General features: G+C 49.6%; 6 protein-coding genes and 1 long non-coding RNA gene across 7 annotated transcripts in view; 3 read left to right on the plus strand and 4 right to left on the minus strand.

Moving 5' to 3' along the window:
- LOC308645983 (obscurin-like) overlaps positions 1–27164 on the minus strand; it is a 438916-nt gene that overhangs the window by 244090 nt on the left and 167662 nt on the right. The gene's annotated exons all lie outside the window — the stretch shown is intronic.
- The window catches only part of LOC308646517 (obscurin-like), a gene marked incomplete at its 3' end in the record, with an annotated part of 232569 nt that overhangs the window by 37900 nt on the left and 167505 nt on the right, over positions 1–27164 (plus strand). The gene's annotated exons all lie outside the window — the stretch shown is intronic.
- Positions 67–8927, minus strand: TRIM17 (tripartite motif containing 17). Its single transcript, XM_081283251.1, has 8 exons — positions 8765–8927; positions 8253–8415; positions 6369–6802; positions 5332–5427; positions 3611–3841; positions 2062–2084; positions 1863–1966; positions 67–1470 (listed from the first exon to the last, which is right to left on the minus strand). The coding sequence occupies exons 3-8, from the start codon at positions 6795–6797 to the stop codon at positions 920–922; spliced, it is 1434 nt and encodes a 477-aa protein (XP_081139377.1). The 5' UTR covers positions 6798–6802; positions 8253–8415; positions 8765–8927; the 3' UTR covers positions 67–919.
- Positions 4873–7719, plus strand: LOC308643407. Its single transcript, XR_014020742.1, has 4 exons — positions 4873–5258; positions 6347–6555; positions 6659–6814; positions 7615–7719. It is a non-coding gene; the product is annotated as an uncharacterized lncRNA (long non-coding RNA).
- LOC308655137 (histone H3.1-like) lies at positions 10279–10689 on the minus strand (the record flags this gene model as incomplete). The annotated part of the gene is made up of 1 exon (XM_081304986.1): positions 10279–10689. One exon carries the CDS (start codon positions 10687–10689, stop codon positions 10279–10281), a length of 411 nt encoding a protein of 136 aa, XP_081161112.1.
- Positions 24495–25185, minus strand: H2AC25 (H2A clustered histone 25). The gene has a single exon (XM_081287341.1). The coding sequence runs from the start codon at positions 25030–25032 to the stop codon at positions 24640–24642; it is 393 nt and encodes a 130-aa protein (XP_081143467.1). The 5' UTR covers positions 25033–25185; the 3' UTR covers positions 24495–24639.
- Positions 25334–26622, plus strand: H2BC26 (H2B clustered histone 26). Its single transcript, XM_081287347.1, has one exon. The coding sequence runs from the start codon at positions 25345–25347 to the stop codon at positions 25723–25725; it is 381 nt and encodes a 126-aa protein (XP_081143473.1). The 5' UTR covers positions 25334–25344; the 3' UTR covers positions 25726–26622.

Consider the following 27164-nt stretch of genomic DNA (forward strand, 5'->3'; position numbering starts at 1 on the left):
GCGGCCCGGACAGACTCGGGTGTGTCCTTGGGTGACCAGGCACTGCGACCGGTGTCCCAGCGGCTCGGGTTCCCCGGGCCAGGAGTGGGGTGCAGAGCGCGTGCAGGTGCAGGGCGGGGCTATGCACACACCGCCACCTCCGGACCGGGAAACTCGCACGCTTATCCCGGGACCTGTGTCGTTGGACGCACCAGGCTCCGCACGCGTTCCGGGGCGGGCCACCGTGGGAGTATTAGGATGGGAGTGGAAGAGAGTATCGTGCCACGACCTTCTCCCTTCCGCGCCCACAATAGAAACCATCCTGGAGTTGCGTGGTTCCAGGGGCACCCCTTTATCCCGGCCAGGAGTGTCTGTAGTATGGAATTCTGGGGGCGCTGGTGACTGTTCTTGGAGAGGGACTGTTAGGAACGGGTTGACGGAAGGGGAGAAGAAACCCCCCAAATTATCCTTATTGTTTTTGGATTTTCTTATGTAACTTAAGGGGGCCAGAAGGATAGGGTGGTCAGCTGAGGCTTTTTAGGGGCTCAGCCCTTCTCAAATCCACCCCCCTACCCCCCTTTTTTCCCCGTAAAGGACCCCATAGCGGAAGAAGGCCCCCCGGGAAGCCAGGACACAAGTAGTTAGTAAATTTGGGGTGAAGTACAGCTACACACACACACTAGACTGCTGTTGTGCTGGTGTGTACACAGTGGTCACTAGGAAATGCCCTTTCTTTCCACAGTTCCCTCTTGGAAGCATCTGTCAATGCAGTCTCAACATTTGACCCCTTTAATCATGGTTATACTTTGAGGGATTGCATAGTGGATGACTCTGAGTCACACGGAGGAGCCTGGCAGGTGGCCATGGCAAGCAAAGGAAGGACCCTTCTGAGGAGACCCAGGTAGCCCTGCAGGGCCTCTGCCCCACCCCATGCCTGAGCCTACCCTTTCACCCACAGAGTCACCGTGGAGATGACCATCTGGCCCGATTTGGGAGTCCCCAAGCAGAAGAACGGCTGCAGGGGCCCGGGAAAGGTGGCTTGGGAGTAGGTGTGCAGGTGGGACCCATCGTTCACACTATAGAAGGACACCTCCCCGGCCTCAAAGTCCAGGAAGATGCCCATGTAGCTGGGAGGCTCCATGAGTGTGACCGGGGGTGCAGGGGGCACTGTGGACAAGGGCTTCTTCCCCTTAGACAGCTGCACCACCCAGAACCCATTTTCGGGGGACTTCGGCACCCTGTCCTTGCGGCTCACGTTGTCTCTGCACACACCGAGTGCCCAGAGTGCATCCCCGGTGAGGTTCATGCCCACTTCCCAGTAGTGCCTCCCTGAGGAGAAGCTCTTCTGGCCCACAGCACAAGGGTAGGCCATAAACCTGTCCTTGCTCTGGGGGGCGCTGCTCTCTGGCAGGTGGCTCAGGTAACGTCTCTGACGGCTCTCATATAGGAGGAGATACGGGTATGCGGAGGTGGGGTCTGGCAGTACATCCTCTGTAGACAGGCCCAGGCAGACATGAGGTCAGAGGTGGAAGGGCACAGCCCCAGGTGTGGTGGGGCAGATGGCGGCTGTGGCTGAGTGGCCCCACTTCTCCCTGGCTCCTCAATGCCTCCCCTCCTTGAGTCCAGCTGTGAGTCAGGGTTATCTAATGGCCCCATCCCCCATGACATGTGACTCTTGGTGGCCATGAGTAAATGAGGGTAAAGGGGAGCTTAATCCAAATATGACAACCAGTAAGTTGACTAGGTGGAAGGGCAGGGCTGAATCTGACCACACAATGCAGCCCAAGACCCCCATCAGCAGCTCTAGCCCTATGGTGGAGGGTGGGGTTGGGCATTACCAGCAGGATTGGGATGGATCTGGGTCCACACCTGGGCTCCCTTACCTTGGAAACCTTTGAGGATCTCTATCTGCCCGGGAACCCTGCACACAGTCTTGAGCGCCGTGGGTAGGGCCACCTCAGGGTACTGCACGCTCAGGTTTTTCTTCCTCCAGTGAACACAGACTCGCTGTCCCCTCTGGGTCCATGACAAGGCCTCCCTCGCCCACCTCTGCCACCACCTGCATTGCACTGCATAGCATACCTGTCCAGGGCATCCTTCATGTCCTGCAAACAACAAGGAGGAGAGCTGGGGATGGTGTGCAGGTGGGACCCATCGTGGGCTGCAGCTGTACTCCCCTCTGTCCTTCCATCTGCGAGCCACTTCTTTGGGGCAGACCAGGGATGTGATTTTCTGTTGGAGATCAAGCCCCCCCCCTTGGTATCCTCCCTCCTATTCCTACAAGGAGACCATCTGCTTCACCTAACCCAACACACTCCCTCTACCCACATCAGACACCTGGGATCCTGCATGATCCAGCTTCAGTTCTGTAAGTGTGTGTGTGTGTGTGTGTGTGTGTGTTGGGGGGTGTCTCAAGGTCCACAGTGAAATGTATTTTTGCCATAGATTCTAGTCACTCCATGTACTCGATGAGGGATTACCACACATCAGCATATGTTGTCCCTTGGCCACAGCCAAGGGCTATAGCACACAGCACATTCCTGTAGCCCTGTGATTGTGCTTGTCCACAAAAGGTCCCAGAGTACATGCTAGCCAGTGTGCCGCCACTACAAGGTGACAGTGAGTACTCGCCCCAGTTGCCCATGTGGATGCCAGGGGCCCCAGACCAAATCCCTGGGCCTGGAAGGGATCAGTCTCATAAGTTGGAAGTCCTAGTCCCCAGGATCTTACTTGGAATGATCCTAGGCTGGTGATGAGGCCATGTCCTGATCAACTCATTGAAAACTGAAGATTCCATAAGAGGAAAGTGCAGTTAGCACACCTGACTGACTAGCACCCCAGCTGAGCAGTGCAGCTTTGTGCTGCAGACTGGCTCACTCTTGGCCTCCTGGGGTGACAGAGCTACAGCTCACTACTGCCACAGCAGTATCAAAAAAGCAGGATATTGTCAGCCCCGGAAAAGACCCAGATTCAAAATGCAAAGCTCCATTTTTACTGAATGCAGTTGCTTTTGCACCACCTTAAAATTGAAATGTCAGAATCGAAACATTAGCAGGGCCATTTGTATTTGGAGACAATTCAATGGGGTGGGTGGCCTCTGATCCAACCTGACTGGTATCCTCATAAGAGATCATGACACAGACACACGGAAGATGACCAGGGGAGGACAGGGAGCAGAGGGCCCTCTACAAGCCCAGGGGAGAGGCCTCAGGAGGAGCCAACACACCCACACCTCGACCCCAGACTTCAGCCTCAGGACTGTGAGAATAAACTTGTGTTTTTTAAGCCATTGGTATAGGTTAAGCATCGATAATCTGAAATTTGAAATGCTCCCAAATCTTACTCTTTTCTGAGCGCTGACCTGACACTACAGTAGGACATTCCATACCTGTCCTCATGGGGTAGGTCACAGTTAAAATGCAAGTGCACTAAAAATACTGTACAAAACCACCTTTAGTAAAACAAATGCATTTCCTGTCTAGACAGGGATCCTGACCCAAGATATCTCATTATGTCTATGCAAATAATCCCACATCCAAAAAGATCTGGCATCTGAAATGGTCCTGGGTCCCCGCATTTCTGATACAAGAGGTTCCACCTGTGTTTGCCACGGCAGCCCTGCTGGTCTCACCTGCAGCATCTGGAGCGGCTCCCGATGGCTTCGGTCCTCCAGCTGCAGCAGCAGCAGGTCAAGGGAGTGGCCCTGCTGGTCCAGGCAGGCCTTGCTGTCCTGCAGCCTCGCCGCCATTGCCTCCTCTTCCTCCTTCAGAGCCTGGAGGAGCCTCCGCTCTTCTTCCACCAGGAAGAGGGCCACCTTCTCAAACTCCACCACGATGCGCTGTCTCCTCTCCTTCACTCTGTCCTGCAGGTGCGGGACCCCCCACACTCAGCCACGAGGTGTGGCTCCAGGCGGAATGGCCCTGCTTGGTGGCTCCTTGCATTATTTCCTGGCTCCCTCACTGAACCAGGGACTTGGACAGAGGTCCTCATACCATCACTAGTGTTGCCCCTGAACCTAAGGGCAATGACTACACCCAAACACCCATGTGCTCTTGCTTATGGGGTTCAGAAGTTCCACCTAAAGTAGGTCACTTGGGCATGTTGCATAAAAATTACAGGAAGACATTGTTTTGGAACAGCCTCCTGTACTGGGCCCCAACAGGCAGGCTAACGTCAGAATGGAGTTACCCATGCTGAGGTTTCTCAGCACCAGAGCTATTTATCAGACCTGAGAAATCAGGGTTTACAGAGTCTGCAGCCTAACTTCCGCAATAGGCTTCTTAACCGTGTGGTTGATCCTTACACAACAGCCACCAGAGCCTGGAATGTAGCTCAGTAGCAGAGCACTTGCCTCACATGCCCCAGGCCTGGGCACAACCCCAGCACCTCAAAATCAAATTTAAAAAGTGGCGAAGTTGGTGTTAATCTGTTATTTTCCTGTTTGACCTGTCTCAGAATTCCTGCCTAACCAGGAAAGTGACTTTCAGACACCATCCACTTTTTGTGTTATTCTCTCTTTTTCAGTCTTTAAAATCAATCTTCTTGGCTCCGCCCACACTTATCCTATTTTGTGGAACAAAGTGTTGCCCAATTCTAGAATCAGAGATAAAGAAAATTAAGATCTTTAACCCAGCCAGGTGTGGTGGTGCATGCTTGTATTCCCAGCTACTCTGGAAGCTGAGGTAGGAGAATTGCTGCCTTTGAACTTGGGCAACATAGTCTCAAAAAATAAAATAAAATAAATAAAAAAGGGCTGGGGATGTAGCTTGGTGGTGGGGCTCTTGCTTAGTATGTGTGAGGACCTGGGTTCAACCCAATTGAAATGAATGAATGAAATAAACCAACTGAGCCTGGTGGAATAGCCTGAAATTCCAGCTCCTAGGGAGGCTGAGGCAGGAGGATCACTTAAGCCCAGGAGTGCCAGGCCAGCCTGAATTACAGAACATTAATTTTTTTTTTTTTTTGAGATTGCATGACCCCATCTTTAAAAAAAAAAAAAATCTTTGAACGTGTTGGAATATGTCCTCTGACAAGCTTCAAATGGTCTAGAAGGCTCTACCATCTGAATCTAATTTTTGTGTGAGGCTCCTCCTTCCCACTACTTGCATGTCTCTATAATTAAAAATTGTCTTCCTTCCCTCCTGTTCACCTGTCTTATGTAGGTTTAATTCCTGGGCCAGCCACCAAACCCAGAAGGGTAGAAGGATTTTTTTTTTCTCATGCTGTAACCTTGCAATGGAGACGAGGAAGCCTTTCACAACATCTCCCATTGAGCAAAGGTAAGATATGGAGACCTGTGAGATGGAAAAGGGTGGGAGAGGGGCTATAGGACCCACCTGGACCAGCACCTACCTGCCATTCAGCCAAGGTCTGTTCTTCTTGGGCTTGCAGTTTCTCTGTCTTGGTCATCTCCTCCCGAAGGTACCCCATGTCCTCCTCTAACTTCAACTGTGGGGTACACAAAACCACAGAACTTGGGGTCAGTGTTTCCCCCACCTCTGCCCAAAATCTGAACTGTAGTCTCTGGAGCTGCATTGACTCCAAAGACCTTCCCAAGGAAAAGCATAGGGTTCAGATACACTACCTAATGACACACAAGCCAGCAGTGATGTTCAGAGCCCACACCCTGACACTCACCTCTGAGCACAACACCCAGCACCCCACCTCAGAGCCTGACACCCTAACACACAACTGTGCCATAAGCATCATTTGAGCTAAAGGAACTAAAAAAAGTGCAGCTGCAAGACTCCCTCTGGTTCGTCCCTTCTTCTTCCCGAAGAGGGAAGAAACCACCATGTGGAAGACATTCTCCCTATATCAGGAGAAAAGCAAAGGTCTCCTGATAGGGTGGGAGGTGAGAACCCAGAGTAAGCTACACAGGCAAGCCTGGTGAAACTCACTCTCCTCCTGCCACTTCACCTGTGACTGCTCTAGGCTGAGCCCCTTTGACTTTAACTTTTTTAAAAAAAAAAAAAATTTTTTAAAGAGAGAGTGAGAGAGAGAGAGAGGGAAAGAGAGAGAATTTTAATATTTATTTTTTAGTTCTCGGCGGACACAACATCTTTGTTGGTATGTGGTGCTGAGGATCGAACCCAGGCTGCACGCATGCCAGGCGAGCGCGCTACTGCTTGAGCCACATCCCCAGCCCCTGACTTTAACTTTTACAATTTCCCCCTCTTTGCTCAAATCAGGAGATTGTCCTGTAGTGTTCAGGGACACCAACACGCCTAAGTTGGCCCAGACCGTGGAGGCCTGATTTCCACCTGTTTTGTCCATGAGCGAGAGGACACTTGCACCACATGATCCTGCATGTGGGGCTGTTAGTGCTGCTCCTGAGCCCCAACACACAAACACACTTCTGTCCCAGATGCCACCCACCTGGTGCCCACCTTGTACTCCTGAACAGCCTCCTCCACCGGCAGCACTATGTGCAGCCGGTGCTCCCGAGCCTCCCTGCAAACAACACAGATGGGAGTCTGGTCCTCCTGGCAGAACAGCTTGAGGGGCTCCTGGTGCATCTGGCACAGGTCCTGCTTATGGAGCCCAGGATGCTGGCGTGCCATCTCGGCCACCTTGGTGAGTAAGCGGTTGGGCCGCAGGTTCCTCTGGGGGGACACCTCCCTGCACTCTGGGCAAGGGAAGGAGCCCTTCTGCTTCTTTCTCCCCTTCTTGCCTTTAGTCTTCTCCCAGCTTGTCTGGATGCACTCGCGGCAGAAGTTGTGGCCGCAGGTGGTCATCACGGGGTCTGTGAAGTAGTCTAGGCAAATAGAGCATGTGGCCTCCTCCTGCAGCTTCCTGGCAAGTTCCACAGCATCCATGTCTCCTGGAGTATGAGGTGAGGGTTTCTGTGAAACTCCTGGATAGCAGCTCGGCCTCAGACCTGGTGCTTGGGCTGGCTCCCTGTCTCTACACACTGCCTGCCTCCTCTAAAAGTCACCCTTCATAGATGAGGACAGGAGCCTGACACAACTCTGACTTGAGAATTATTTGAACAAGGGAACTAAAACAAAAGTGCTATTGCAAGACTCCCCCTTGTCCTCCCCCTTGTACTTCCTGATGAGGGAGGAAAGACAGTTAGGGAGTTGACAGCTGTTTGATTCATTTTATTGTATTTTAAAATTTATTTTTGATACTGGGGATTAAACCTGGAGTGCTTTACCATTGAGCTACATCCCCAGTCCTTTTTATTTTTTGAAACAAGGTCTCACTAAGCTGCTGAGGGATTCAACAAAGATGCTAAGATTGGTCTCAAACTAGTGATTCTCCTGCCTCAGCCTCCTCAGTTGTTAGGATTACAGGTGCCACCACACACGGCAGCTGTTATTTTTAGATTCCTTAATAACAGGCAGAAATGCCTCCTGGAAACTACAAGGACCCTTTTTAGCTAAATGCCACAGGGCCCCTCCAACCCATCCTCCAGCCTGACCCTAGCCCTGGGTTATCTTCAGCCTACCCACCCAGTCTTCAAAGAGAATCCTACTGAGTAGCCCCACTTGGGTACTAGGTCAAGCCCTCCTTCCCTCCTTTGGTGTCTAATCCTGATCTGCCTTTTGGGTGGGGGTACCCTGCTGAGCCAGTTTAGCTGGAAGCCCCCTTCCCTCCAAGTTTCCCCTTACATGGCTTCCATCGTCTCAGCCACAGTGTGTCCCTGCCTGCCTCTGCTGCGTTTGGAGGGAGCCCCATTTCTGCACTAAGGAAACACTTCCATTGCAACATGTTCCAATAAAGAGCCTTTTAAACATTGTCAGAATAATTTTTTTTTTCTTTAACAAAACCCCAGTACAACAAAAGAAGGAGAACTTCAGGGAGATGACAGCTTTTCCATTAGGGAGCAAAGTGTAGTGTGGAAAAGACAAGCATGTGCATGACTATGCATGTGCATGCGCGCACACACACACAAATACAGGTGCTTATATGCACACATGAACACAAAACGTACAAAGGTGTATGAAAACATGGGCTCACACTAATACCCCCCAAATGTGCACATTTACAAACACACGTGCACATAGAAAACATACAAATGCACAAACTAACCACATAGGAACAGGCATGTAAACGTGTGCACTACACGGTATATGTGTACAAATGCATACACTAAAACATACCACATGCAGGTATATGTAAACATGCATGCCCACAGGTATACATGCATGTGCACATATGCTTGCATACAGAGACATGCAGATGCACAGGGCATATGCAACACACAGGCACCTTTCCAAATTTGAAGAGGCAGGACTCATGCATGGGGAGACCCTTCCCCTCCCTACCTCACAAGGTCCTTGTTGGGGCCAGTAGAGAGAACGGATTCGAACCTGTCTAAGCTCCCAGCGCTCACTCCTACCCCACTCTTCTGCAATCCCTAAAGCCGTGGCGTCTCTGGAGTCCACAGATGTTCTGAAGTGGGTCCACGTTAATTTTAAAGAGAGCCCTCTGTAAGCAGAGCAGGTGACATTAGCTCCCAGCCCCCAGTCCTCAGGAGCCCGAAGGAGGACATGGCTGGGCAAGGGAAAGGTGGACATGGGTGTCTGGCTTAGGCTGAAGCTCTGGCGGCCCTCAGGGTTCTGGGCACTCCTAATGTCCCACTAATGTCCCATTGTCCATCTGGGCTTCATCTAAGGAACTGAGAATACAGACTGGTCCATGGTCCCAAGTGTGACCCTCCCCAGGGACAGAAAAGCCCAGCAGAAGCGGGAAGGATGGCATTGGGGGGCGGCGGGGCGGGGAGTCAGAGGCTTGACCAGACACGGCGGGAGGTGGTCTCTGAGGAGCTGGTACTCACAAAAGAGGGCCCTACACTGCGCCCGGCGCCCAGGCCCAGCACGCACACTCGCGGCTGGGAAAGGCTGGGTTTGCGCGGCGGAGTCCATGGGGTGACCGCCGGGCCTGGGGGCGCCGGGGTAGTGCGGCACAGGGGCTTTGTGGCGTCAGCAGGACGAGCGGGTCAGCAAGGGGCAGGGGCCTCGGGGCGGGACTTGCAGGGAGAGCGAGATGGAGGCGGGGCCTCTCGGCCATGGGGCGGGGCTTGCTGGAAGCCGGAGGAGATAGAGGCTGGGCCTTGCCAGCCCGAGGTAGGGTTCGAAGGGGAGGAAATAAAGCAAGGGCTTGGCTAGCCCGAGTTGGGGGTGAGAGCGGAGGTAAGCCTGGGCGGGGGTGGGGCAGGGGAGGATAGAGAGATTGCTGTGCGGTGAGGAAATCTGCCTGGAGGGCAAGGAGGTGGCGCCCTACTAGGAGAAGATGCAAAAGGTGAGGACCCCAGGCTGCACAAGCTTCTCCGTTGGGGGAAGGGGTTAATAGGACAGGCAGCAGAGGCAGGGAGCGGTACCTAGTGGGGTTGGAGGTTGCTTGGAGGAGTGTGCAGCGCGGGGTCAGGGTGGCGAAGCAAAAGGGAGCTGGCGACGTGTGGGGAGATGAAGGGGGTGCTCTCCCTTGTCATTACTGAGGGATGGAGAGTGGGAGCAGGAGTTGGGGTCCTGGCTTAGGTGCAGAGGATCGGGTCCCCTGGGCCTGGGGTGGGAAGAGGTTCTTTTCAGTACCCGCTGATGGATTTGACCCCCAAAGCCACTCCCCACCCAAACTCACCAAGCCGGTGCCTGTAATGTCCTCTAGGTTCATCCATGTGGTCAAAGATGTCAGGGTTCCATCCTTTTTAAAGGCTGCATGGTGTTCCTTCCACTGTCTGGACATCACATTTTCAGTGTCATTCATTCCTTGGTGGGCACACAGAGGGGTCAGGTGAGGAAGTGGAGGCTGGGGCTGCACAGAGGAAGTAGGGACCAGTAGGGCCACAGAGCCCTGTGAGGGTAGGCATCTCCAGGGCTGTGTAGAGTCTGGCTTTGGGTGTAGATGGCCTGTTCTGGGTGAGCATCGCTGGCTCTGGATTTAGAGGGCTGCAGGTGTAGACAGTGGCTTTCCCTGAGCCTGCTGTGCTGCAGAGTGGTGTGTTCTGATCCCAGTGAGCTTCCTGGGGGGGGGGGGGGGGGGTTCCTGTAACACTGACCCAGACTAGTTCCTGGCTCTACCATCTGGAACAGCGTCAAGGCCGGATTCAGGACAATCTGTTGGAAACAAAGCTCATAACTCGGCACTCAACTGGGAGCAGGCTGGAAGTTTGAATTACCCCATGCACATAACCAGCCTAACTAAACATTACACAGGGGAGACAGAAGAGAGCAAAAGGAGAGGAAACCCTGTGGTTAGAAACCCCAGAGTGGTACAGCCACTTTCTCCGACTTATTGAGTGGCTCTGAAAAGAGCCTTTGGGGTGACAGAGGACGAAGTGGGTGACCCTAGGGCCTAGGCCCGTTCCCCGCGGATGCGGCGGGCCAGCTGGATGTCTTTGGGCATGATGGTGACGCGCTTGGCGTGGATGGCGCACAGGTTGGTGTCCTCGAAGAGCCCCACCAGGTAGGACTCGCAAGCCTCCTGCAGAGCCATCACAGCGGAGCTCTGGAAGCGCAGGTCGGTCTTGAAATCCTGCGCAACCTCGCGCACCAGGCGCTGGAACGGCAGCTTGCGAATCAGCAGCTCAGTAGACTTCTGGTAGCGGCGGATCTCACGCAGGGCCACAGTGCCTGGTCGGTATCGGTGTGGCTTCTTCACACCTCCGGTTGCAGGTGCACTCTTGCGAGCCACCTTGGTGGCCAGCTGCTTTCGTGGTGCCTTGCCACCGGTAGACTTGCGAGCCGTCTGCTTGGTTCGAGCCATAGCTCTGGTACTTCTTCTGTCTTTCTCTGACTGTTGGAACTACGGAGCCAGCCCACCTTTATAGAACCTCCTGTGTTCCCATTGGCTGGCCACCGGGTGGCGTGATGACAGACTACACTCTGATTGGTCTGTGGGCTACGTCCGTCGGCTGCCTGCCTCTTATATTCACGTTTGCTCTCCAAGCTCGCAGGAACAGCAGCAGCATGTCAAGGCCAATCAGGTTGTGCGTGGCCCTGAGTCTCTCTCCTCTCCAGGATTCCTTCACTTCCTTTCAGCCCTGTTCTTACCCTCTCCTCGCTTACCAAGGTGGGAAGAACCTTCCAGAAGCCAGCACTGTGCTTTGCGTTTTTACGTGGTGATAATGTTGAATTTTTCTGGGAGTTCTGGGAATCTGGAAAATAGCCATAGTTTAAAGGAATCTCCCATCCCTTATGATGGTCAGATAACTCCTTTCCCTATATGGCCTAGAGGAGAGGGATGCTGTGGGGTTAAAAATATGAACTAACAGCAATTAAAACAAATTAAAAACTATATTATAAAGTAATGTTTTGAAGAAAAAAAAAAGAAAGTAACATTTTGTCAGGGCTGAGAGGCTGAGGTGGGTCACCCACCTCAGCTCTCCACACCAACCTGTGTAAACAAATCTTGTTAAACCAACATTTATCTTTCTAGTTCTTTTCCTCCACAGTTGCTACTCTGTTAAACCTAGTGTGTAAGCAATTAAACCTACTCACTTCTTCACCCAGTTAACTACCCTGACCCAAGCACGCTTTGCCTCATCAATGATTAACTGTACTGCTTGTTTTCACTCATCAATCCAAACAAGAGAAGCAAGTCACCCTTTTGCCCAGCTTTGGATCCGCCTCAGTCCTCTCTCCAGGGCCCTCCTGGAATAGGCTGGTCTCAGGGTGAAGCATTCTCAGACCTGTCCCTCAACCACTCTTCATCCTATTTCCTCATGAGTCACTCACCCCATGCTTCCAGTTCAATTTCCCAGACATTGAAAAAATTGAAAGTTGAAACTTCTGAGGCCCCTGGAACTTCTTAGAGTCCATCTGGTCCACATTCCATTTCCAGCATTCCTCAGCATGACCACTAGATTATCCCTCCAGGGGCTTCTGCTCCAGGTCATACTGGACTTTCTTCCTTTTTATTTATTTATTTAATTTTTTAAAAATGTAAATGGACACAATACCTTTATTTTATTTATTTATTTGTATGGGGTGTCGAGGATCAAATCCAGGGCCTCCAACATGTTAGGTGAGCACTCTACCACTGAGCCACAACCCCAGCCCCTAAAACTGGACTTTCTTATCACTTGGGCAATGATATATTTTGTCATCACACATGGTGCAGGGGTTTTTGTTGGAGAGGTCTTGTTTTATCAGGATGAGACATGATCAGTCAGGGTTTTTTGTTTGTTTGTTTGTTTTGTTTTGTTATTATTTTGGCACTGGGGGATTGAACCCAGGGCAATTAATCACTGAACCACATCTCCAGCCCTTTATATTTTTTATTTTGAGAAAGGGTCTCCCTAAGTTGCTTAGGGCCTCGTTAAGTTGCTGAGGCTGGCCCCAAACTTCTGGTCCTTGTGCCTCAGCCTCTCAAACCTCTGGGATTAAATTAGGTAGGCACCAACATGCCTGGCTTCAGTTATTACTTTATTCAAAGTTTACTGCTTGCTTAAAAAGATAACTGTTCAATATCAGCAAAATGTTTTCAGTAATGATAGGGAATCCTTTTCAATTTATCGAACACCTTGGTTCTTATTTATTGGTCATCTTATGTTGAAAAGTACTGGCATTCCTGCACATAAACTGCTTTTTTTCTGGCACAGGAGGTCCATTGAGAGGTTCTGACTGGCTGACATGCTGTCGCTGTTTTATCCAATTAGACAGCTAGACTGACAGCGCCTGGTTCAACTGTGCACATTAATCCAATCAGATGTTACATTTCCCTGAGCCATTATTTAGACATAAGTCATATAAATTGGGCAACTTGTGCTAATGACCTTTTCAAGGCTCTTGCCTTGTGTCCACTGGAAGTCTGTTTCTGCATTCAGAACAGGTTCACATTTAGGTGTGGCTCATTTTAGAAAGTTGGAGTAGGGCTGGGCCACAGACTCTGAGACAACTCATGTCCAACTCTAAGGGGGCTGCTTATATCTCATGTAAAATTGACTGGCTGAGCACCAACCCAGAGCTTATGAGAGAGTCAGCTTGACCCCATGGCGTTTGATAGAGAAAGTTGAGTTCCAGTGGCATTTTACAGCATAGGCAAGTTCATCACTAGGAATTCTTCCCTTGAGTCCTCACAGAATTTGAGGAAATGCTTACATTTACCAGTTTACCATAAAGGGTATTTTAAAGGATACCAATATCAATGAGAGGAGATATACAGGGTGAGTTCTAGAAGGTCCCCAGTGCAGGAGCTTCCATCCTGTAGGGTTGGGGTGTTCCACCCTCCTGACATGTGGATGTTTACCTTCCTATGAGCTTCCAAGTGTTCAGAGGCTCTCTGAACCCTATACTTTGGTTTTTTATGGAGACTTCATTGCACAGACATGATTGAAGCAGGGACAACCATGTATAAATGTAACTGAACACAAAGGTTGTGAACTAAGGCAAAGAGACTGGGTGGGAAACCCAGGGAGGCCTGTCCTTTCAGATTGCTCACAGCCCTTCTCTGCAGCATTCCTTCCTCCTGGGTATTGTGCAGGACCCCTCTACAATGGGGGTCGAATGATCTACTGCCAGATGGGGTAGATCTTGAAGGCAGCTTCAAGACAGAAAGGGAAAGATTAGAGTGACTTTTAGTTCTTATGACCCAAGGTTGGGGAAGAGAGATTGCCTTCAGGAGAGAAAGAACAGGTAAAAGGAAGGCAGAAGAGGGGAAAGAGAGAGAGAGAGAGAGAGAGAGAGAGAGAGAGAGAGAGAGAGAGAGAGAAAGAAAAAGAAGAAGAAGAAGAAGAAGAAGAAGAAGAAGAAGAAGGAGGAGGAGGAGGAGGAGGAGGAGGAGGAGGAGGAGGAGGAGGAGGAGGAGGAGAAGAAGAAGAAGAGGAGGAGGAGGAGAAGGAGGAGGGCAGGGGATGGAATGGGAATTTGCTTTCTGAGCCTCAGGTAACCCAAGATTCTAACAAAAGGCCACGTTTCACATTTATTGCTCTAAAGCTATACCAGGAACCAAGAACAGAAAGGTCAGGTGATTTGATGGAAGATGTTCCCATTGTTCTAGATGTTAGGGCTATGGTAATGATAAGTCAGGGCCAGGGGCAAAACCAGACCAAAGCCAGCAACCACCACCATATTCGTAGATGTGTAGGCATGTGTACAAAATAACATCAAAATGCCACAGAGTAAATAATTTACACAAAACATGAATTCATTTTCGAGGTTCTGGGGGTAAGAAGTCCAAGGTGAAGCACAGACAGGCTTGGTGTCTGGCCATAGATGGCCATAGATGATGCCTGCTAGCATCTTTATTGATGAAGGAGGGGAAGAGAGAACCATGCCTACAAGCCCCTTCACGAGGACCTCATTCCACCTACAAGGCCTCTGCCCCTGACTCAATCACCGGCTACTGCTGTCATGTTGGTAATTCAGACCTAGCTTTGCCCACAAATCAAGTGATTGAACAATGGAAGCCCAGCCCTTCCAGCAACTGTATGCCCAGTGATTAGAGGGAAGCACTTTCTAGAACTGCTGGGATTTTTAAGTAATGCCAGTTTTGTTTTAGACTTCTAAATATCTCTAGTTAACCAAATCAGGGACTACAGGGCTAAATCAGTCAGCTTTGGGTGCTGTGCTGCTGCAAAGCAGACTTCCATAACTTCACATGCCCTTCCTATCTGCCAGGGGCCTGCTGGTGGCTGCAGGGCCTGATTGGCTCAGCTCTGCTCAGATGTGCTCCCAGCACCCGTTCATCTGGGATTCAAACCTAGGAGTGATGAAATTGTACTCATCCCTGGGTAGTGAGGGGGGGTGTGGAGAGCAGGCTGTGCACCCCCTCCCAGGAACTCTGGAAGGCCCAGAATGGCACCATTGAGACCGTGCCTAGCTCTGAGTTTCCACTCCACTCTTCGAAGCATGGTTTACCCCCAGGAGAAAGGCTCTGCACCTTGTTTGTACCAGTCCACAGCCAGCACCTGCACAGTACCACCGTAAGTAAGTAAGGCCCAGACCCCTAAATCTGTTGGTGGTGCTCCTCAAAAGGATGACCTGTGAAGGTGTTGCATTGAATCAAGCCCACAGACTCATGGGTCTATAAAACCTCATGGAAACTTGTTCATCAGTCACACCAGATGGAACCCCCTCACCTACAAGCCATCTGAGGAGAAGTTGCAGGAGTGTGTGCCCACCTGTCTGTCAGGCTGTCAGTTCCAGGCGTCTCTAGGTAGATAGATGTCAGCAGAGGGTGCTTCTCACCTGTGCCCACTCTCATGAGTTGCTGCTCTTGGCATAGCTGCTTCCACAGCTCCAGAAGGACCACATTAGGCTGGTTGTCTCTTCTGGCCATCTATCCCTGCTGCCAGGTCAGCCCTCATTTCATGCAAGACACTCTGATGGCCCTTTCTTCCTTCCTTTGTCTTGCATATAGGCCCTCTCCTGTACACATTTTTGGACTGCTGTCTGCTCTCAGCTTCTCCCAGGCTAGCCATCATGGTAGTAACCTCATTAAATGGGGCGACCAACATGTGGGTCTAAAATAGCCATTGAGGACCCAATGTTGCAGGTGGAGCAGGCTACAGAACCAAGTCTCTCATGCCACTGGTACATCTTCCATCACCTGGCCCCGGTAATTCAGATTAAACATCGCCTGACACATGCCAAGCTCCTGTTGAATCTGCTCCAAATCCGCACAGGATTGCCATTTACCCCAGTTTCTGGCAGTTCTCCAGATCAGTCCACACAGTTCATGCAGCTTCATAAAGCAAACTATTCAGGCAGCGATGATGGTCTCCACTCTTGTGATGATTGCAGTTGCTGTCTCAGGGAGAAGTGGGTGGTAATGGATGTTTGGTCTCCTCTGGAGACCAAACAATGCATCCATCCCTAGGTTCCACTGTTGCAAAGCCCTGCTGCTAGGGGCTCCCCAGATTGCTAGCAAATAACTTACAAAAGCCCACTAATGCTGCCTGGGTGTATGTGGTATGTTCTGTAACATTCAGCTGCTCCATTGCCTGACCTCCAGGGGTCCTAGTCTGACGAGGGGCCATTGCCACCTCTGAATAAAGATGACCAATATCCCAACTGCCTTGCATCTTCTTTTAACTGCCCTTGCTTCCCAGGCCTGAGCTTCACCCTATGCCTGACAACAGACTGCCACAACCAAAAAGCCTCCATCTCTCCACAACCCTGTGGGCTTCAGCTCAGCTCTTTTCCCTGATGGCACATGGCCCACTTGGGAACTGCCCCTGCCCTGACGCTGGCCTAGAATCAATTCCCTGCTCTGCTGTGGGGTGCACTGAGCAAGGTCCCTGGCTGGTTTCTCGCCTCCTGTGAGCACCGGGGTGACTTCTTCACCTTCACACCTGTTCTCTGGTTTAGGTCTCAGAGCAGCTATTTAAGACCCCATGGTCACCTTAACCCTTTATTATGATGGCAGCTGGAGAAGCCTGGAACATTTTCTCAGAGGCTGCACAGCCCAGTAGGGTGTCCTCAAGGCCACGCAAGGTGACCTGCCTTCGAGGGCTTTGAGACCACGTGGGTAATAAAGTTCCTCAGGCCAGAATCAAGAGTTTGAGCATGTGAGTATGTTGAGTGTGTTGTGCACAAGCACAAGCCCTTTGATTCGCCATCTGCGTGGGTGTGAGGAGCCCTGCGCCCTGCACACCTGGAGGGATGCTCTGGTGGGCCACACTGTCCAGAGTGCTCCACCAGGTGGGTTTCTTTGGCCTGCTGAGTGCTCAGCTTTGCAGTGGGGAGAACTGGGAGTCAGGCCAACACACAGTGCCTTGACGGGGGGAAACGGAATCAGTGGAAAGGATGTGCCCTGGCTCACTGGTCTTGGAGTGGCCCCCAAACTCCACAGTACCAGAGACCTGTAGAAGTTCCCTCAAGGCCACAGGTCATGCCACAAAAGGGCTCACAGGCCCCATTAAAAGACCAAATAGCACAAGTCACTAAACAGAATTAAAGCACAAAATGAGAAGCAAGCGGAAAGGGACTTAAGTGTCCGGGGAGGTACTGCTGCTGATACTGAGCATAGGGGTCCCTGGGTGCTGTTGCTGTCTGCTGGCAGCCTTTGCTGTGGGCAGTGTGTTATGAGGATCAGGAGGGTACTGCACCCGTGGCACACAGATGTGACTGGGGGGCAGGCTCCCCTGGCCATGCCAAAGGGAAAGTGGCTTGCATGGGGGGGTCTGCCCTGGTTGTATGGCAGCTCTGCATGCCCCAGGTGTGCTATTCCCTTGAGTGTACCTGGATGTCCAGGGCCTAAGTGCCTCCTGCATGCTTGACTTATCCACGTTTAGTGCTTCCTGTCTGCTCCCTGCCTCCTGGGCATGCAGTGCCTAGGTCTCCTCACCCACTTCTGCTCTGAGACCCTCAAACTCTTCCTTCTACCTATCTCTGCATAGCACACCCTAGGGAATTCTTCCATCTTCATGTCAACAGAGTGGTCAGGCAAGAGGAAATGAAAGGGCTTGGCCTGTTCAAAAACCAAGTATGTTTTTTAACTCTTTTAACTGGGGAGATTCCTCACATGTCCTGGAGCCCAAGCTTCCAGCTGTCCAACTTGCAAGTGTCTTCTTCTGGTCTACAGGAAGCTTGCTCTTTTCTTCACCTGGCCTTTTTTGCAGAGCATTTTTTTTCCTTTTGATTACATCCAAATGATCAGTGCTTCCTCTTATGGATCATGTGCTACGTGTCACATTTAGGAGTGTGTTGTCCAGCCCTGCCTTCTGAGAGTTTTCTTCTGTATTCTTTATGTACAATTTTTTGCAGTTTTGTTTTTCATTGAAGTCCACTTTGAGTTGATATTTGAATAAGTTCATCTCTCCCCTTTGTGATGTCCAGTGCTCTGGTCCCATTTGCTGACAAGGCTGCCTTTTGCCTGCTGACTGTCTGCCTGCTTTTACAAGCACAGTGCACACTGTGTGTACTGAACTGTAGCTCCTCTGGGTGTTGTGTCCTTTGCGCTGATCTCTGAGTCCTCCACGGATAAAACACACGGCACCTTCTGTAGCCATAACATCCACAGAGGGAGTCTTCTCTCTTCTGCTGTCCTCTTCAAGGTTGTTTTAGCTCTGAAGGAAGTTTTACAACAAGCTTGTTTATGCCTGCAAAAATCCTTGCTGGGACTGTGGTGGGAATGGCAAGAAACCCATGTATGGGGCTTTTCCTCTTCTATGTCTCTTGTTCTGGGCATCGTTATAAAGACACTTATGGTTGGCTTCATGATCCACGATGATCTCCTCATTTAAAACTCTTTAACTTTATTACACTTGCAAAGACCCTTTTTCCAAAGGTTATGGCCATAGGGAGGTGCAGTTAATATTCAAGACAGGGCAGCAGCAGCTGAAGTAGAGAGGAATGCATGCATGCATCTGGACTGTCCGGAGTTGACTCCAGTAGGATATTCTCGTGGTTTCTGCAATAGCTAGTAAGACAAAAATGAGCCAAGGACCCTGCTGTGGTCTGAAAGTTTGGGTCCCCTCCAAATTTGTGTGTTGAAGCCTAACCCCACAGATATGGTGTTAGGAGGCAGGGCCTTGGAGATGGAGCCTCAGGATGGCATCAGGGCCTGCTCTGGTTTGAAGGTGGCCCTCAAGTCTCCTGCATTGCAAACTTAATCCCCAAGGTCATGTGTTGGTGGTCTGTGGAGGGACAGAGTCAGGAAGGCCCTGCTGTCACCAGGGCACTAGTGGGTCGAGGTGGGTGTGGCTTTGTTAGCAAAGTGTGCTGTCTCTGGCACACCTGTGGGGGGCCACCTGAGGCCCTCCTCAGGTCAAGGTGCAGCAGGAAGTCCTCACCAGATGCCAAGTAGATGCCAGTACCATGGTATGGATGGCCCAGAATTGTGAGCTACATAAATTATTCTTTATAAGTTACTCTGTCTGTGCCATTTTGTTATAGCAACAGAAATTGGACTAAGTGCCTCATAAGAGACTTGAGTGGACTTCCTGCACCAGGAAGGCACAACAGGTGGCGCCATCCCTGAAGGAGAGTCACACCAGACACCATGTCTGTCAGCAACTTGATCTTGGACTTTCAGCCCTCCAGAACCTTGAGAATAAATTCTGTTGTCTATAAATCACCCAGCCTATAGTAGTTTGTTTTAGAAACCCAATAAGATTTAAAAAGGCATATTTTATTGGCCTATTTTTCTTAATTGAGAAGGAAGGTGGTGAAGCTGTTTAAGGGCTAGGGAAGGTGGGGAAACCTGTGGGGCCACTGGAATGTGATGTGGCTCAGTGATTCTGGTGCTGGGAGAAGTGGGTGGCACAGGTGAAGCCTGGCTCTGGGGAGAGGCCATGGTCTAGATAAGACCACAAGAAAAGAGGAGGATCAGGAGGATCAGCCAGAGCCTGAGGTGAGTGGCAGTAATGCTGGCCAGTCCTACCTCAGGCCTATGGCTCTCAACATCAGCCCAGCTGGCCTATGACTTATTACGATCCCCAGTGTCCCGTGAGGGACAGTGTAGAGTCCAGATGGGGCCTTAGGGCTCCTTGAGCCCAAACTACTAACTAACCACTGACTCATCCCTCATCCTCCAGTTGACCAATACCTGATCCCTCAGCTGACCCATCCCTGATCTCCTAGTTGACCCATCCTAACCCTCTACCTGACCTTCCACATGACCAGTCCTCCCGACCAATCCTGACCTGCCAACTGACATCCTTGAACACCCAACTGATTCATCCTGACCCCCCATTTCACCTATCCTTGACCTTCCAGCTGACCCATCCCTCATCCCCCAGCTGATCCACACTTGACCATCACTATCTTCCTCCAGTAGGCAGCAAATGCCCATAAACTAGCATTAGTCTGTCCACCAACTGAAAGAGTTCTGCCCTGGGCTGAGGGTGAGGCCAGAGCCCAGGCCCCAGGGAGGTGGCCTAGGGCCCAAGGGTAGCCCTCCAGGAGAAGCAGCTCCTACCTCCAACGTCCAGAGCCTGACTGAGCAGCAAGGGGACCTGGCATCCCAGCCACCTGAGCAGAGGTAGCTGCAGCCAGGCAGTGAGATGGCAGGCACCTATAGGGAGGGGGCATGGCTAGAGGCATGATCAGCGTGGCTGTGGACCTCTTCCTGGGCCAGGGAGAGCCTCCTTGCTGTGTGGCCCAGGGCTTGCTGAGTTATACCCTCGACACAGAGGCTTCTGGGGACCAAGGCAACTCAGGATCACCGCTACAGGACAGATAAGGCACCAAGGGGAGATGCTAAGCTCAGCACAGCCGGATGTCTTTCTGGAGAATTGGTGTCAGCTAAATGACACTATAAGTCAGAGCCCATGGGGACCCAGAGTTGGGAGGTGGTGAGTGGTCAGTATTTTCTTCGTAGGGGGATTTTACCATCTCCCTGGCACCATCCCCTCCAGCCCCATAGCCACAATTCTGCTCAGCTTCTGGGAGTTTGGCTTCTACATTCCGCAGCTGGAGGATCAGGGATGGCTTAGCTGCAGAGTCCAAAAGAGAGACCATGTGGTAGCCGTCCTTCTGTGCCTGGCTTCTTTCATTTGGCATAAGGTCCTCCAGGTTCATCCATGTCAGGAAAAGAGGATTCCCTTATTTTCTGCGACTGAGTAGTATTCCATTTGTGTACAGCTGGCCCTTCACATCTGCAGGTTCAACCAATCTAAGATCAAAAACCATTTTTTAAAATTGTGTCTGCCCTAAACATGTGTGGTCTTTTTTTGGTGTGCAGGAGCTGGGGGGGTATAGTCTTTTTTTGGGGGGAGGTCATGATTTCTTTTTAATATTTTTTAGTTGTCAATGGATCTTTATTTTAGTTATTTATATGCAGTGCTGAGAATCGAACCCAGTGCCTCACACATGCTAGGGAGGTGTTCTACTACTGGGCTACAACCCCAGCCCTGGTCACGGTTTCTTAAACCGTATAGCAGAACAAATACTTACATGGCATTTACATTGTATTATGTACTAGAAGTCATCCTAGATAACTTAAAGATTTTAGGTTAGACACAAATGGCATGCTATCATATATAAGGGTTGTGACCACACTTAAGGTTTGGTATCCACAGGATCCTGAAGTCAGTCCCCTGTGAGTACTGAGGACAACTGTAATGTCCTCTAGGTTCATCCATGTGGTCAAAGATGTCAGGGTTCCATCCTTTTTAAAGGCTGCATGGTGTTCCTTCCACTGTCTGGACATCACATTTTCAGTGTCATTCATTCCTTGGTGGGCACACAGAGGATTGTCTATCTTGGTTGTTGTGAACAGTGCTGCTGTAAATACAGGAGTGCAGGTGTCTCTTGAACACAAACACACTTCATCTCCATTGGATATGTGCCCATAAGTGCAATTGCTTCCTATGGTGGACTTTACTTTTCATTTTTGAGATAGGAGATTATTGGTTATGTGGATGAGGCTGCAAGGACAGACCCAGCAGAACAGTCTAACATGAGGGCTGGAGGGGGACAGACCCACACCTGGAGAGGGTACAGACACAGCAAAGCCAGGCTGGAGCCCCACATGACACAAACTGTCTCTAGGGGTGTCTCTGAGTCTGTCCCAGGCTGCATTCTTCTTCTGGAACCTCATACTTCTTTTTCTTAACTTCCTTAATAAAATGCCTGCCCTAGGGAGGTGTGTGGAGGGACTGAGCTAATCCTGACGAAGATGTGTATGCAGGGACAGTGGGCCTGGAGAGGCCTCCTTGCTCCTACAGACACAGAAGTGGGCTGGCCCAGCAGAAGTGAGCTGCACATGGGCACGTCCAGAGGTACCTGCTGTGACCACCCAGAATGATTCAATGTCCCACCTTATAAGTGGTCTCCAGGTGATGGTAGGAGCAGCACCAGCGCTACTTCATTCCACCTAGAAAGCATTCTACCTAAAAAGCATTCCTCCCACCCCTCCTCCTTTCTGACATCTGGTCTACTTGTACCTGGCCCTTCCAGGGCTCCTCTGTTTTTCTCTTCTTTGGTCCTCCCTGTTCGTTTTTATTATTTCAGACACATTCAGTTATCAGGATCAGATTTTTAAAAATTGAGGTGAAATCCATGTGACGCATGGTGAACCATTTTTAAGTGAACAGTTCCAGGAAATTAAGTACATTCACAGTGTTGTGCAACTGCCATCTCATCCTGGTTCCCAAACATTCTCATCACCACCAAGGATCCTGTACCCATTAGGCAGTCCCTGTTACTCTTCCCCTTCCTCCAGCTCCAAGCTACTAATCTGCTTGCTGCCTCTCTGAATTTGCCTGTTCTGGACACTTCATGTAAATGGAATTATACAATACGTGTGTTTTTGTGTCTGACTTACTTGGCACAATGTATGAGGTTCATCTATGTTGTAGCATGAATCAGTGCTTCATTCCCTTTTTTTTTTTTTTTTTAGAATTTTTCAATATTTATTTTTTTTTTTTAGTTTTCGGCGGACACAACATCTTTGTTTGTATGTGGTGCTGAGGATCGAACCCAGGCCGCACGCATGCCAGGCGAGCGCGCTACCGCTTGAGCCACATCCCCAGCCCCTTCATTCCTTTTTAATGACAAGTAATTTTCTATAGTGAGGATAAGGCCACTATTGTTGACCCGTTCATCAGTTATTTCTGCCTTCCAGACAGTGTGAACAATGCTGCTGTGAACATTTAAGTACAAGTGTTTGTTGGGTGCATATTTTCATTTCTCTTGGGCATATTCCTAGAAATGATTTGCTGGTCATGTGGTGCTTTCTTCCTTTCACAAGAATCTAATAAGTATTCTCTTAGAGAGACAGGTAGTTCTTTACATTTCTGAAACTGATAATCTGATAGATCCCCAGATCTTAGGAGCTGACCAATCAGAGCTTTTTGTGATGATGGAAACATCTTCTATCTCTGCTTTCTAACATGGTACCTGCTGGCCATGCAAAACTAGAGCTCAAATGAAATTACTCATTTACATTAAATCTTAATCAATTGAAAATAAACAGCCCTGTGGCTTGTTGCTGTGTACTGAATGGTTCAGTTTTAATGGCAAAAGATGAAAAGCTACCCTGAGTAGACCACCGCCATTGCTGCCCTCTTAATAACTCATTTGAGTAATTTTTATGTAGATGTGAAAACCATGGTGATACTTGAAATATCTACATCCCAGTCCCTGAAAGTTTCTTGTTAAATGCCACTTAAGGTAGAATGTGATAGATATCATCATCCAAAGTACATGTATGAAGACACGAATTGGTGTCAACATACTTTATATTTAACCAGAGATATGAAAAATTGTGCTGTATCTATGAAATAAGAATTGTAATGCATTCCGCTGTCATTCACTTAAACAAAATCATTAAAAAATGCCACTTAAATGCCACTGAGACCCTCAGAGTCATGAATACATACAGTTAGAATTGCAGGCTATCACTAGAAACGTGAGGAATCTCTGGAAGATCAGTCTTTGCAGCCCGTTTTACTGAAGTAGGGCATATACACATGTTGCATGAACTACATACTTTCTGTGAATATTTTATTGCTGAAAACCATACTATTAGAGCAGCTCCTTATCAATTTTTATGCACTAGTTTCCCACACTGGGATATTTTGTAAAGGCAAGCAGATTTGTGATTAGCTCCACAGATGGTATCTAGAGAGCCCTGGTCTGAGCAGATCAAGTTTTAGTAGGATAAATACATATTGTGTGCAAAATTATATAATGTATATTACATAATATTCCTGAATTGCATTGCTGGCTTGTATTTATTGTTTATAATAAAATTAATAAAACAGTACAGGTAATAACAAGGTAAAAAAGGTACCATTTACTGAGCTCTGATTTTTGTGGCACACATCATTCAAGGGATCCTGATAGATCATGACAGAGCTCACCTAGTCCCCTCTATTAGGGTAAGTGCTATTAGAATAGCCATTTCTGTCCAATTTGCTTGGAGCTCTCCAGTCCTCCTTTTTAATAAAAAGTGGAGATAATGAAGTAATCTTCCGAAAAGTCCACACAAATGCTACTTTATCTGTCACTAGCAGTTTTAATTTGCTGTTTATTAAAATGTAAATTTAAATATGCTAAACTCAGAAACCTAATTCAGTGTACAAATTTTGTTCTGACTTAAGCAAAAGTGAATCTTCAATGTTTGACCAACTCAGATTTAAAATAAAACTTAATTCCTTTTACTCATTCATGAATAAATCTTAAAAATGTTTACACATCCTTTAAGACTAACAACTTGGTTCTTTTCAAGTATTGAGAACAGGTCTAGCAAACAAACCCTTTACCAAGACCTTTTGAAGTCCCAGTTCAATTAGATCCTGATTTTGGAGGACTTTGTTTTGTTAAAATTTAGCTATTTTAACTGGTTCACTCTCGTTCCAAGTGGAAACCCCAAGACTCACCTATCAGAATTCCAAATGGCAAATTTTATTAAAGTGTAATACACTTTTAATATCAGATGAACCGACCCAATTGTCCCTAGGAGAAAAAAAACGCAATCCTGACTTTTTTGGAATCCCAAGTACCTGTCATTGGTAATTCTAGAGACACTTAACAGAGGATAAAGCTCCACTATTCGCAAGCAAACGGACAGGTCCGGCGGTTTTCCCGGCCTCTAGCAGAAGCCCGTCTCCCACCTCGCGCAGGTGCGTGTCCCTCCCTTGCGCCATGGTCCCAGTTTGAGCCCTTTGCTTTGACTAATGAGCACTAATGCTCTTAAAGGAATCGAAGGGGACCCCCGCCCCAGGCCAAAAGGCTGCGAGCTCAAAGCGGCTCTTTTCTAGAATCAGTGGTGGCTCTGAAAAGAGCCTTTGGTGTCCACGGGGCGCGCACAGGCGGCAGGGCCTCACTTGCCCTTGGCTTTGTGGTGACTCTCCGTCTTCTTGGGCAGAAGCACCGCCTGGATATTGGGCAGGACGCCGCCCTGCGCAATGGTCACGCGGCCCAGCAGCTTGTTGAGCTCCTCGTCGTTGCGGATGGCCAACTGCAGGTGGCGGGGGATGATTCGCGTCTTCTTGTTGTCTCTGGCCGCGTTGCCCGCCAGCTCCAGGATCTCGGCAGTCAGGTACTCGAGTACTGCAGCCAGGTACACCGGTGCTCCGGCACCCACGCGCTCAGAGTAGTTGCCCTTGCGCAGCAGCCGGTGCACGCGGCCCACCGGGAACTGTAGGCCCGCGCGCGAGGAGCGGGACTTGGCCTTGGCGCGCGCCTTGCCGCCCTGCTTACCACGGCCAGACATTTCTGACGCAGAGAAGAAGAAATCGAAAAATACAACAGGGGATATCAGGACTACAGGCCCCAGCGAGCCCTTATATACGATCCGGAGGTCGGCTAAAAAGCACTGTCTGATAGGATGGCATCGATAGCCAATCAGAAAAGGACACCAGCATTTCCCGCCCCCCTAATTTGCGTAAGTCTTTCCAAGCGATGACGTAGTGAGACGTTCTATCCAACCAGAAGCGAGTAGTTCCTGATCCTTCATTTGAATTCAAGGCTTACAAATAGAGTTGTTGTGGTCCTCCCTGCAATCTGTCAGAGGAGACCCGCCATCATGCCAGATCCTTCCAAGTCCGCTCCGGCCCCCAAGAAGGGCTCCAAGAAGGCCGTGACCAAAGCGCAGAAGAAGGACGGCAAGAAGCGCAAGCGCGGCCGCAAGGAGAGCTACTCCATCTACGTGTACAAGGTGCTCAAGCAGGTGCACCCCGACACAGGCATCTCGTCCAAGGCCATGGGCATCATGAACTCGTTCGTCAACGACATCTTTGAGCGCATAGCCAGCGAGGCCTCCCGCCTGGCGCACTACAACAAGCGCTCGACCATCACGTCCCGTGAGGTGCAGACGGCCGTGCGGCTGCTGCTGCCCGGGGAGCTGGCCAAGCACGCTGTGTCGGAGGGCACCAAGGCCGTCACCAAGTACACCAGCTCCAAGTGAGGCGCGTCCCTGGCGCCCCGAACCCAAAGGCTCTTTTCAGAGCCACCCACACAGTCGAGAAAGGGTTTCGAACACGGTGATGGGTTATTAACCCTATGTTTTACCTATACACCTTAGCGGTTCCCAGTTACTGGGTGCATCCCGCCAGTGAGTGAGCGGAGTGTGGGAATGTAACAGCCCATTGTAGAGGAACGGTGGAAACGGTGCCCTTGCGAAAAAGCAGGCGTGCAGGTGAGGGGCGTCACTTCCCCCAGAAGGCTCTACCGTCGGTCTTCTCACCTGTGTTCCCTTGGCGAGATCTGGGTGCGCCAGACCACGAGTTTGGGGAGGCCTTGGGTGTTGTAACGCTGCCTGGCGGTGGCGCCATACCACCTTTCCATCCCTGCCCGCATCAGACGTCTTTATCCTCAAGCAAAGTACATCCCGGTAGGATGTTTGCCTGGAAAGATCCTGCAATGACAGTATACTGGACAAGAGGGAAGTGGAGGCTGGCGGATCACCACAGCGCTTTGTGCGCGAGCTGGGTTAGTAAGTGACAGCTGCCAGCAGCTTTCACCCTTAGTGGTGGGGGAAGGTTAGAGGAACGGAATTACCTTGTTTTGAGCAAATGTAACTGCCTCCCCTTTTGGCCGCATGATTTTCTGTGAAGTGTTAGTAACTGAATTCTTTTCTTCACATTTATGGCATTTATTTAAGGAGTGCCATTGTGCTTCAGGAAAAGCATTTTGGCATGAAGCTTTCATACTGGAAGGGACATGGCTTATCTTTTCCTTGCTTTGACTTTTCTTATTTATTAAAAGAAAAAAAAGGATTAATAATGATTCTTTGAGCTGTTGTGAGAAGTATTGAGAGTTTGTACCATTGTCTCCAGCAAGGAAATTTTTAAATAAAAATCTGTAAAACACACGCTTTTTTTTTTTTTTTCTTTTAAGTGTCTCCACAGGGCCCTAGCCTGTCATGTGTCTAGACTGGTGCAAACTGGCAGACTGGTGGGTCAGGGGAGGAAATGTCATCACAACAAGGTGCTCCCTAAAATGGCTGTATCACCACCCGCCTCTTTCCTGCTTGGGTCCACATAAAAGGATTTTTGGAAATTTCACACGTTTTAAAGTTGTCACCTACTGTATTTTTATAAAAAATTCAAATAGCTGCAAGGATGCACATCCCAACATAAGACATTTTAAAAAGCAAAATGGCCACATCAGTATTTTAAATATACCTATTGGAACATCAATTTGATATCATAATCAGTTCATAAAATACATGATCAAAATCTATATCAGCCAGATATTTCAGGAGATGCTTATTTTCTGCCTGAACCATTATTTTTCCATTTTTCTTCTGCCTCAGGATTTTACCCTACAGCAATTATAGGTATTATGGTTTATCTATTACTTTTCTTGCAAAAAAAAAAAAAATCAAGGTTTTTTGGGGCTGGG

Source organism: Spermophilus citellus (assembly GCF_964194105.1).
Source record: "Spermophilus citellus genome assembly, chromosome: 1".
In the NCBI taxonomy this organism is placed as follows: domain Eukaryota; kingdom Metazoa; phylum Chordata; class Mammalia; order Rodentia; family Sciuridae; genus Spermophilus; species Spermophilus citellus.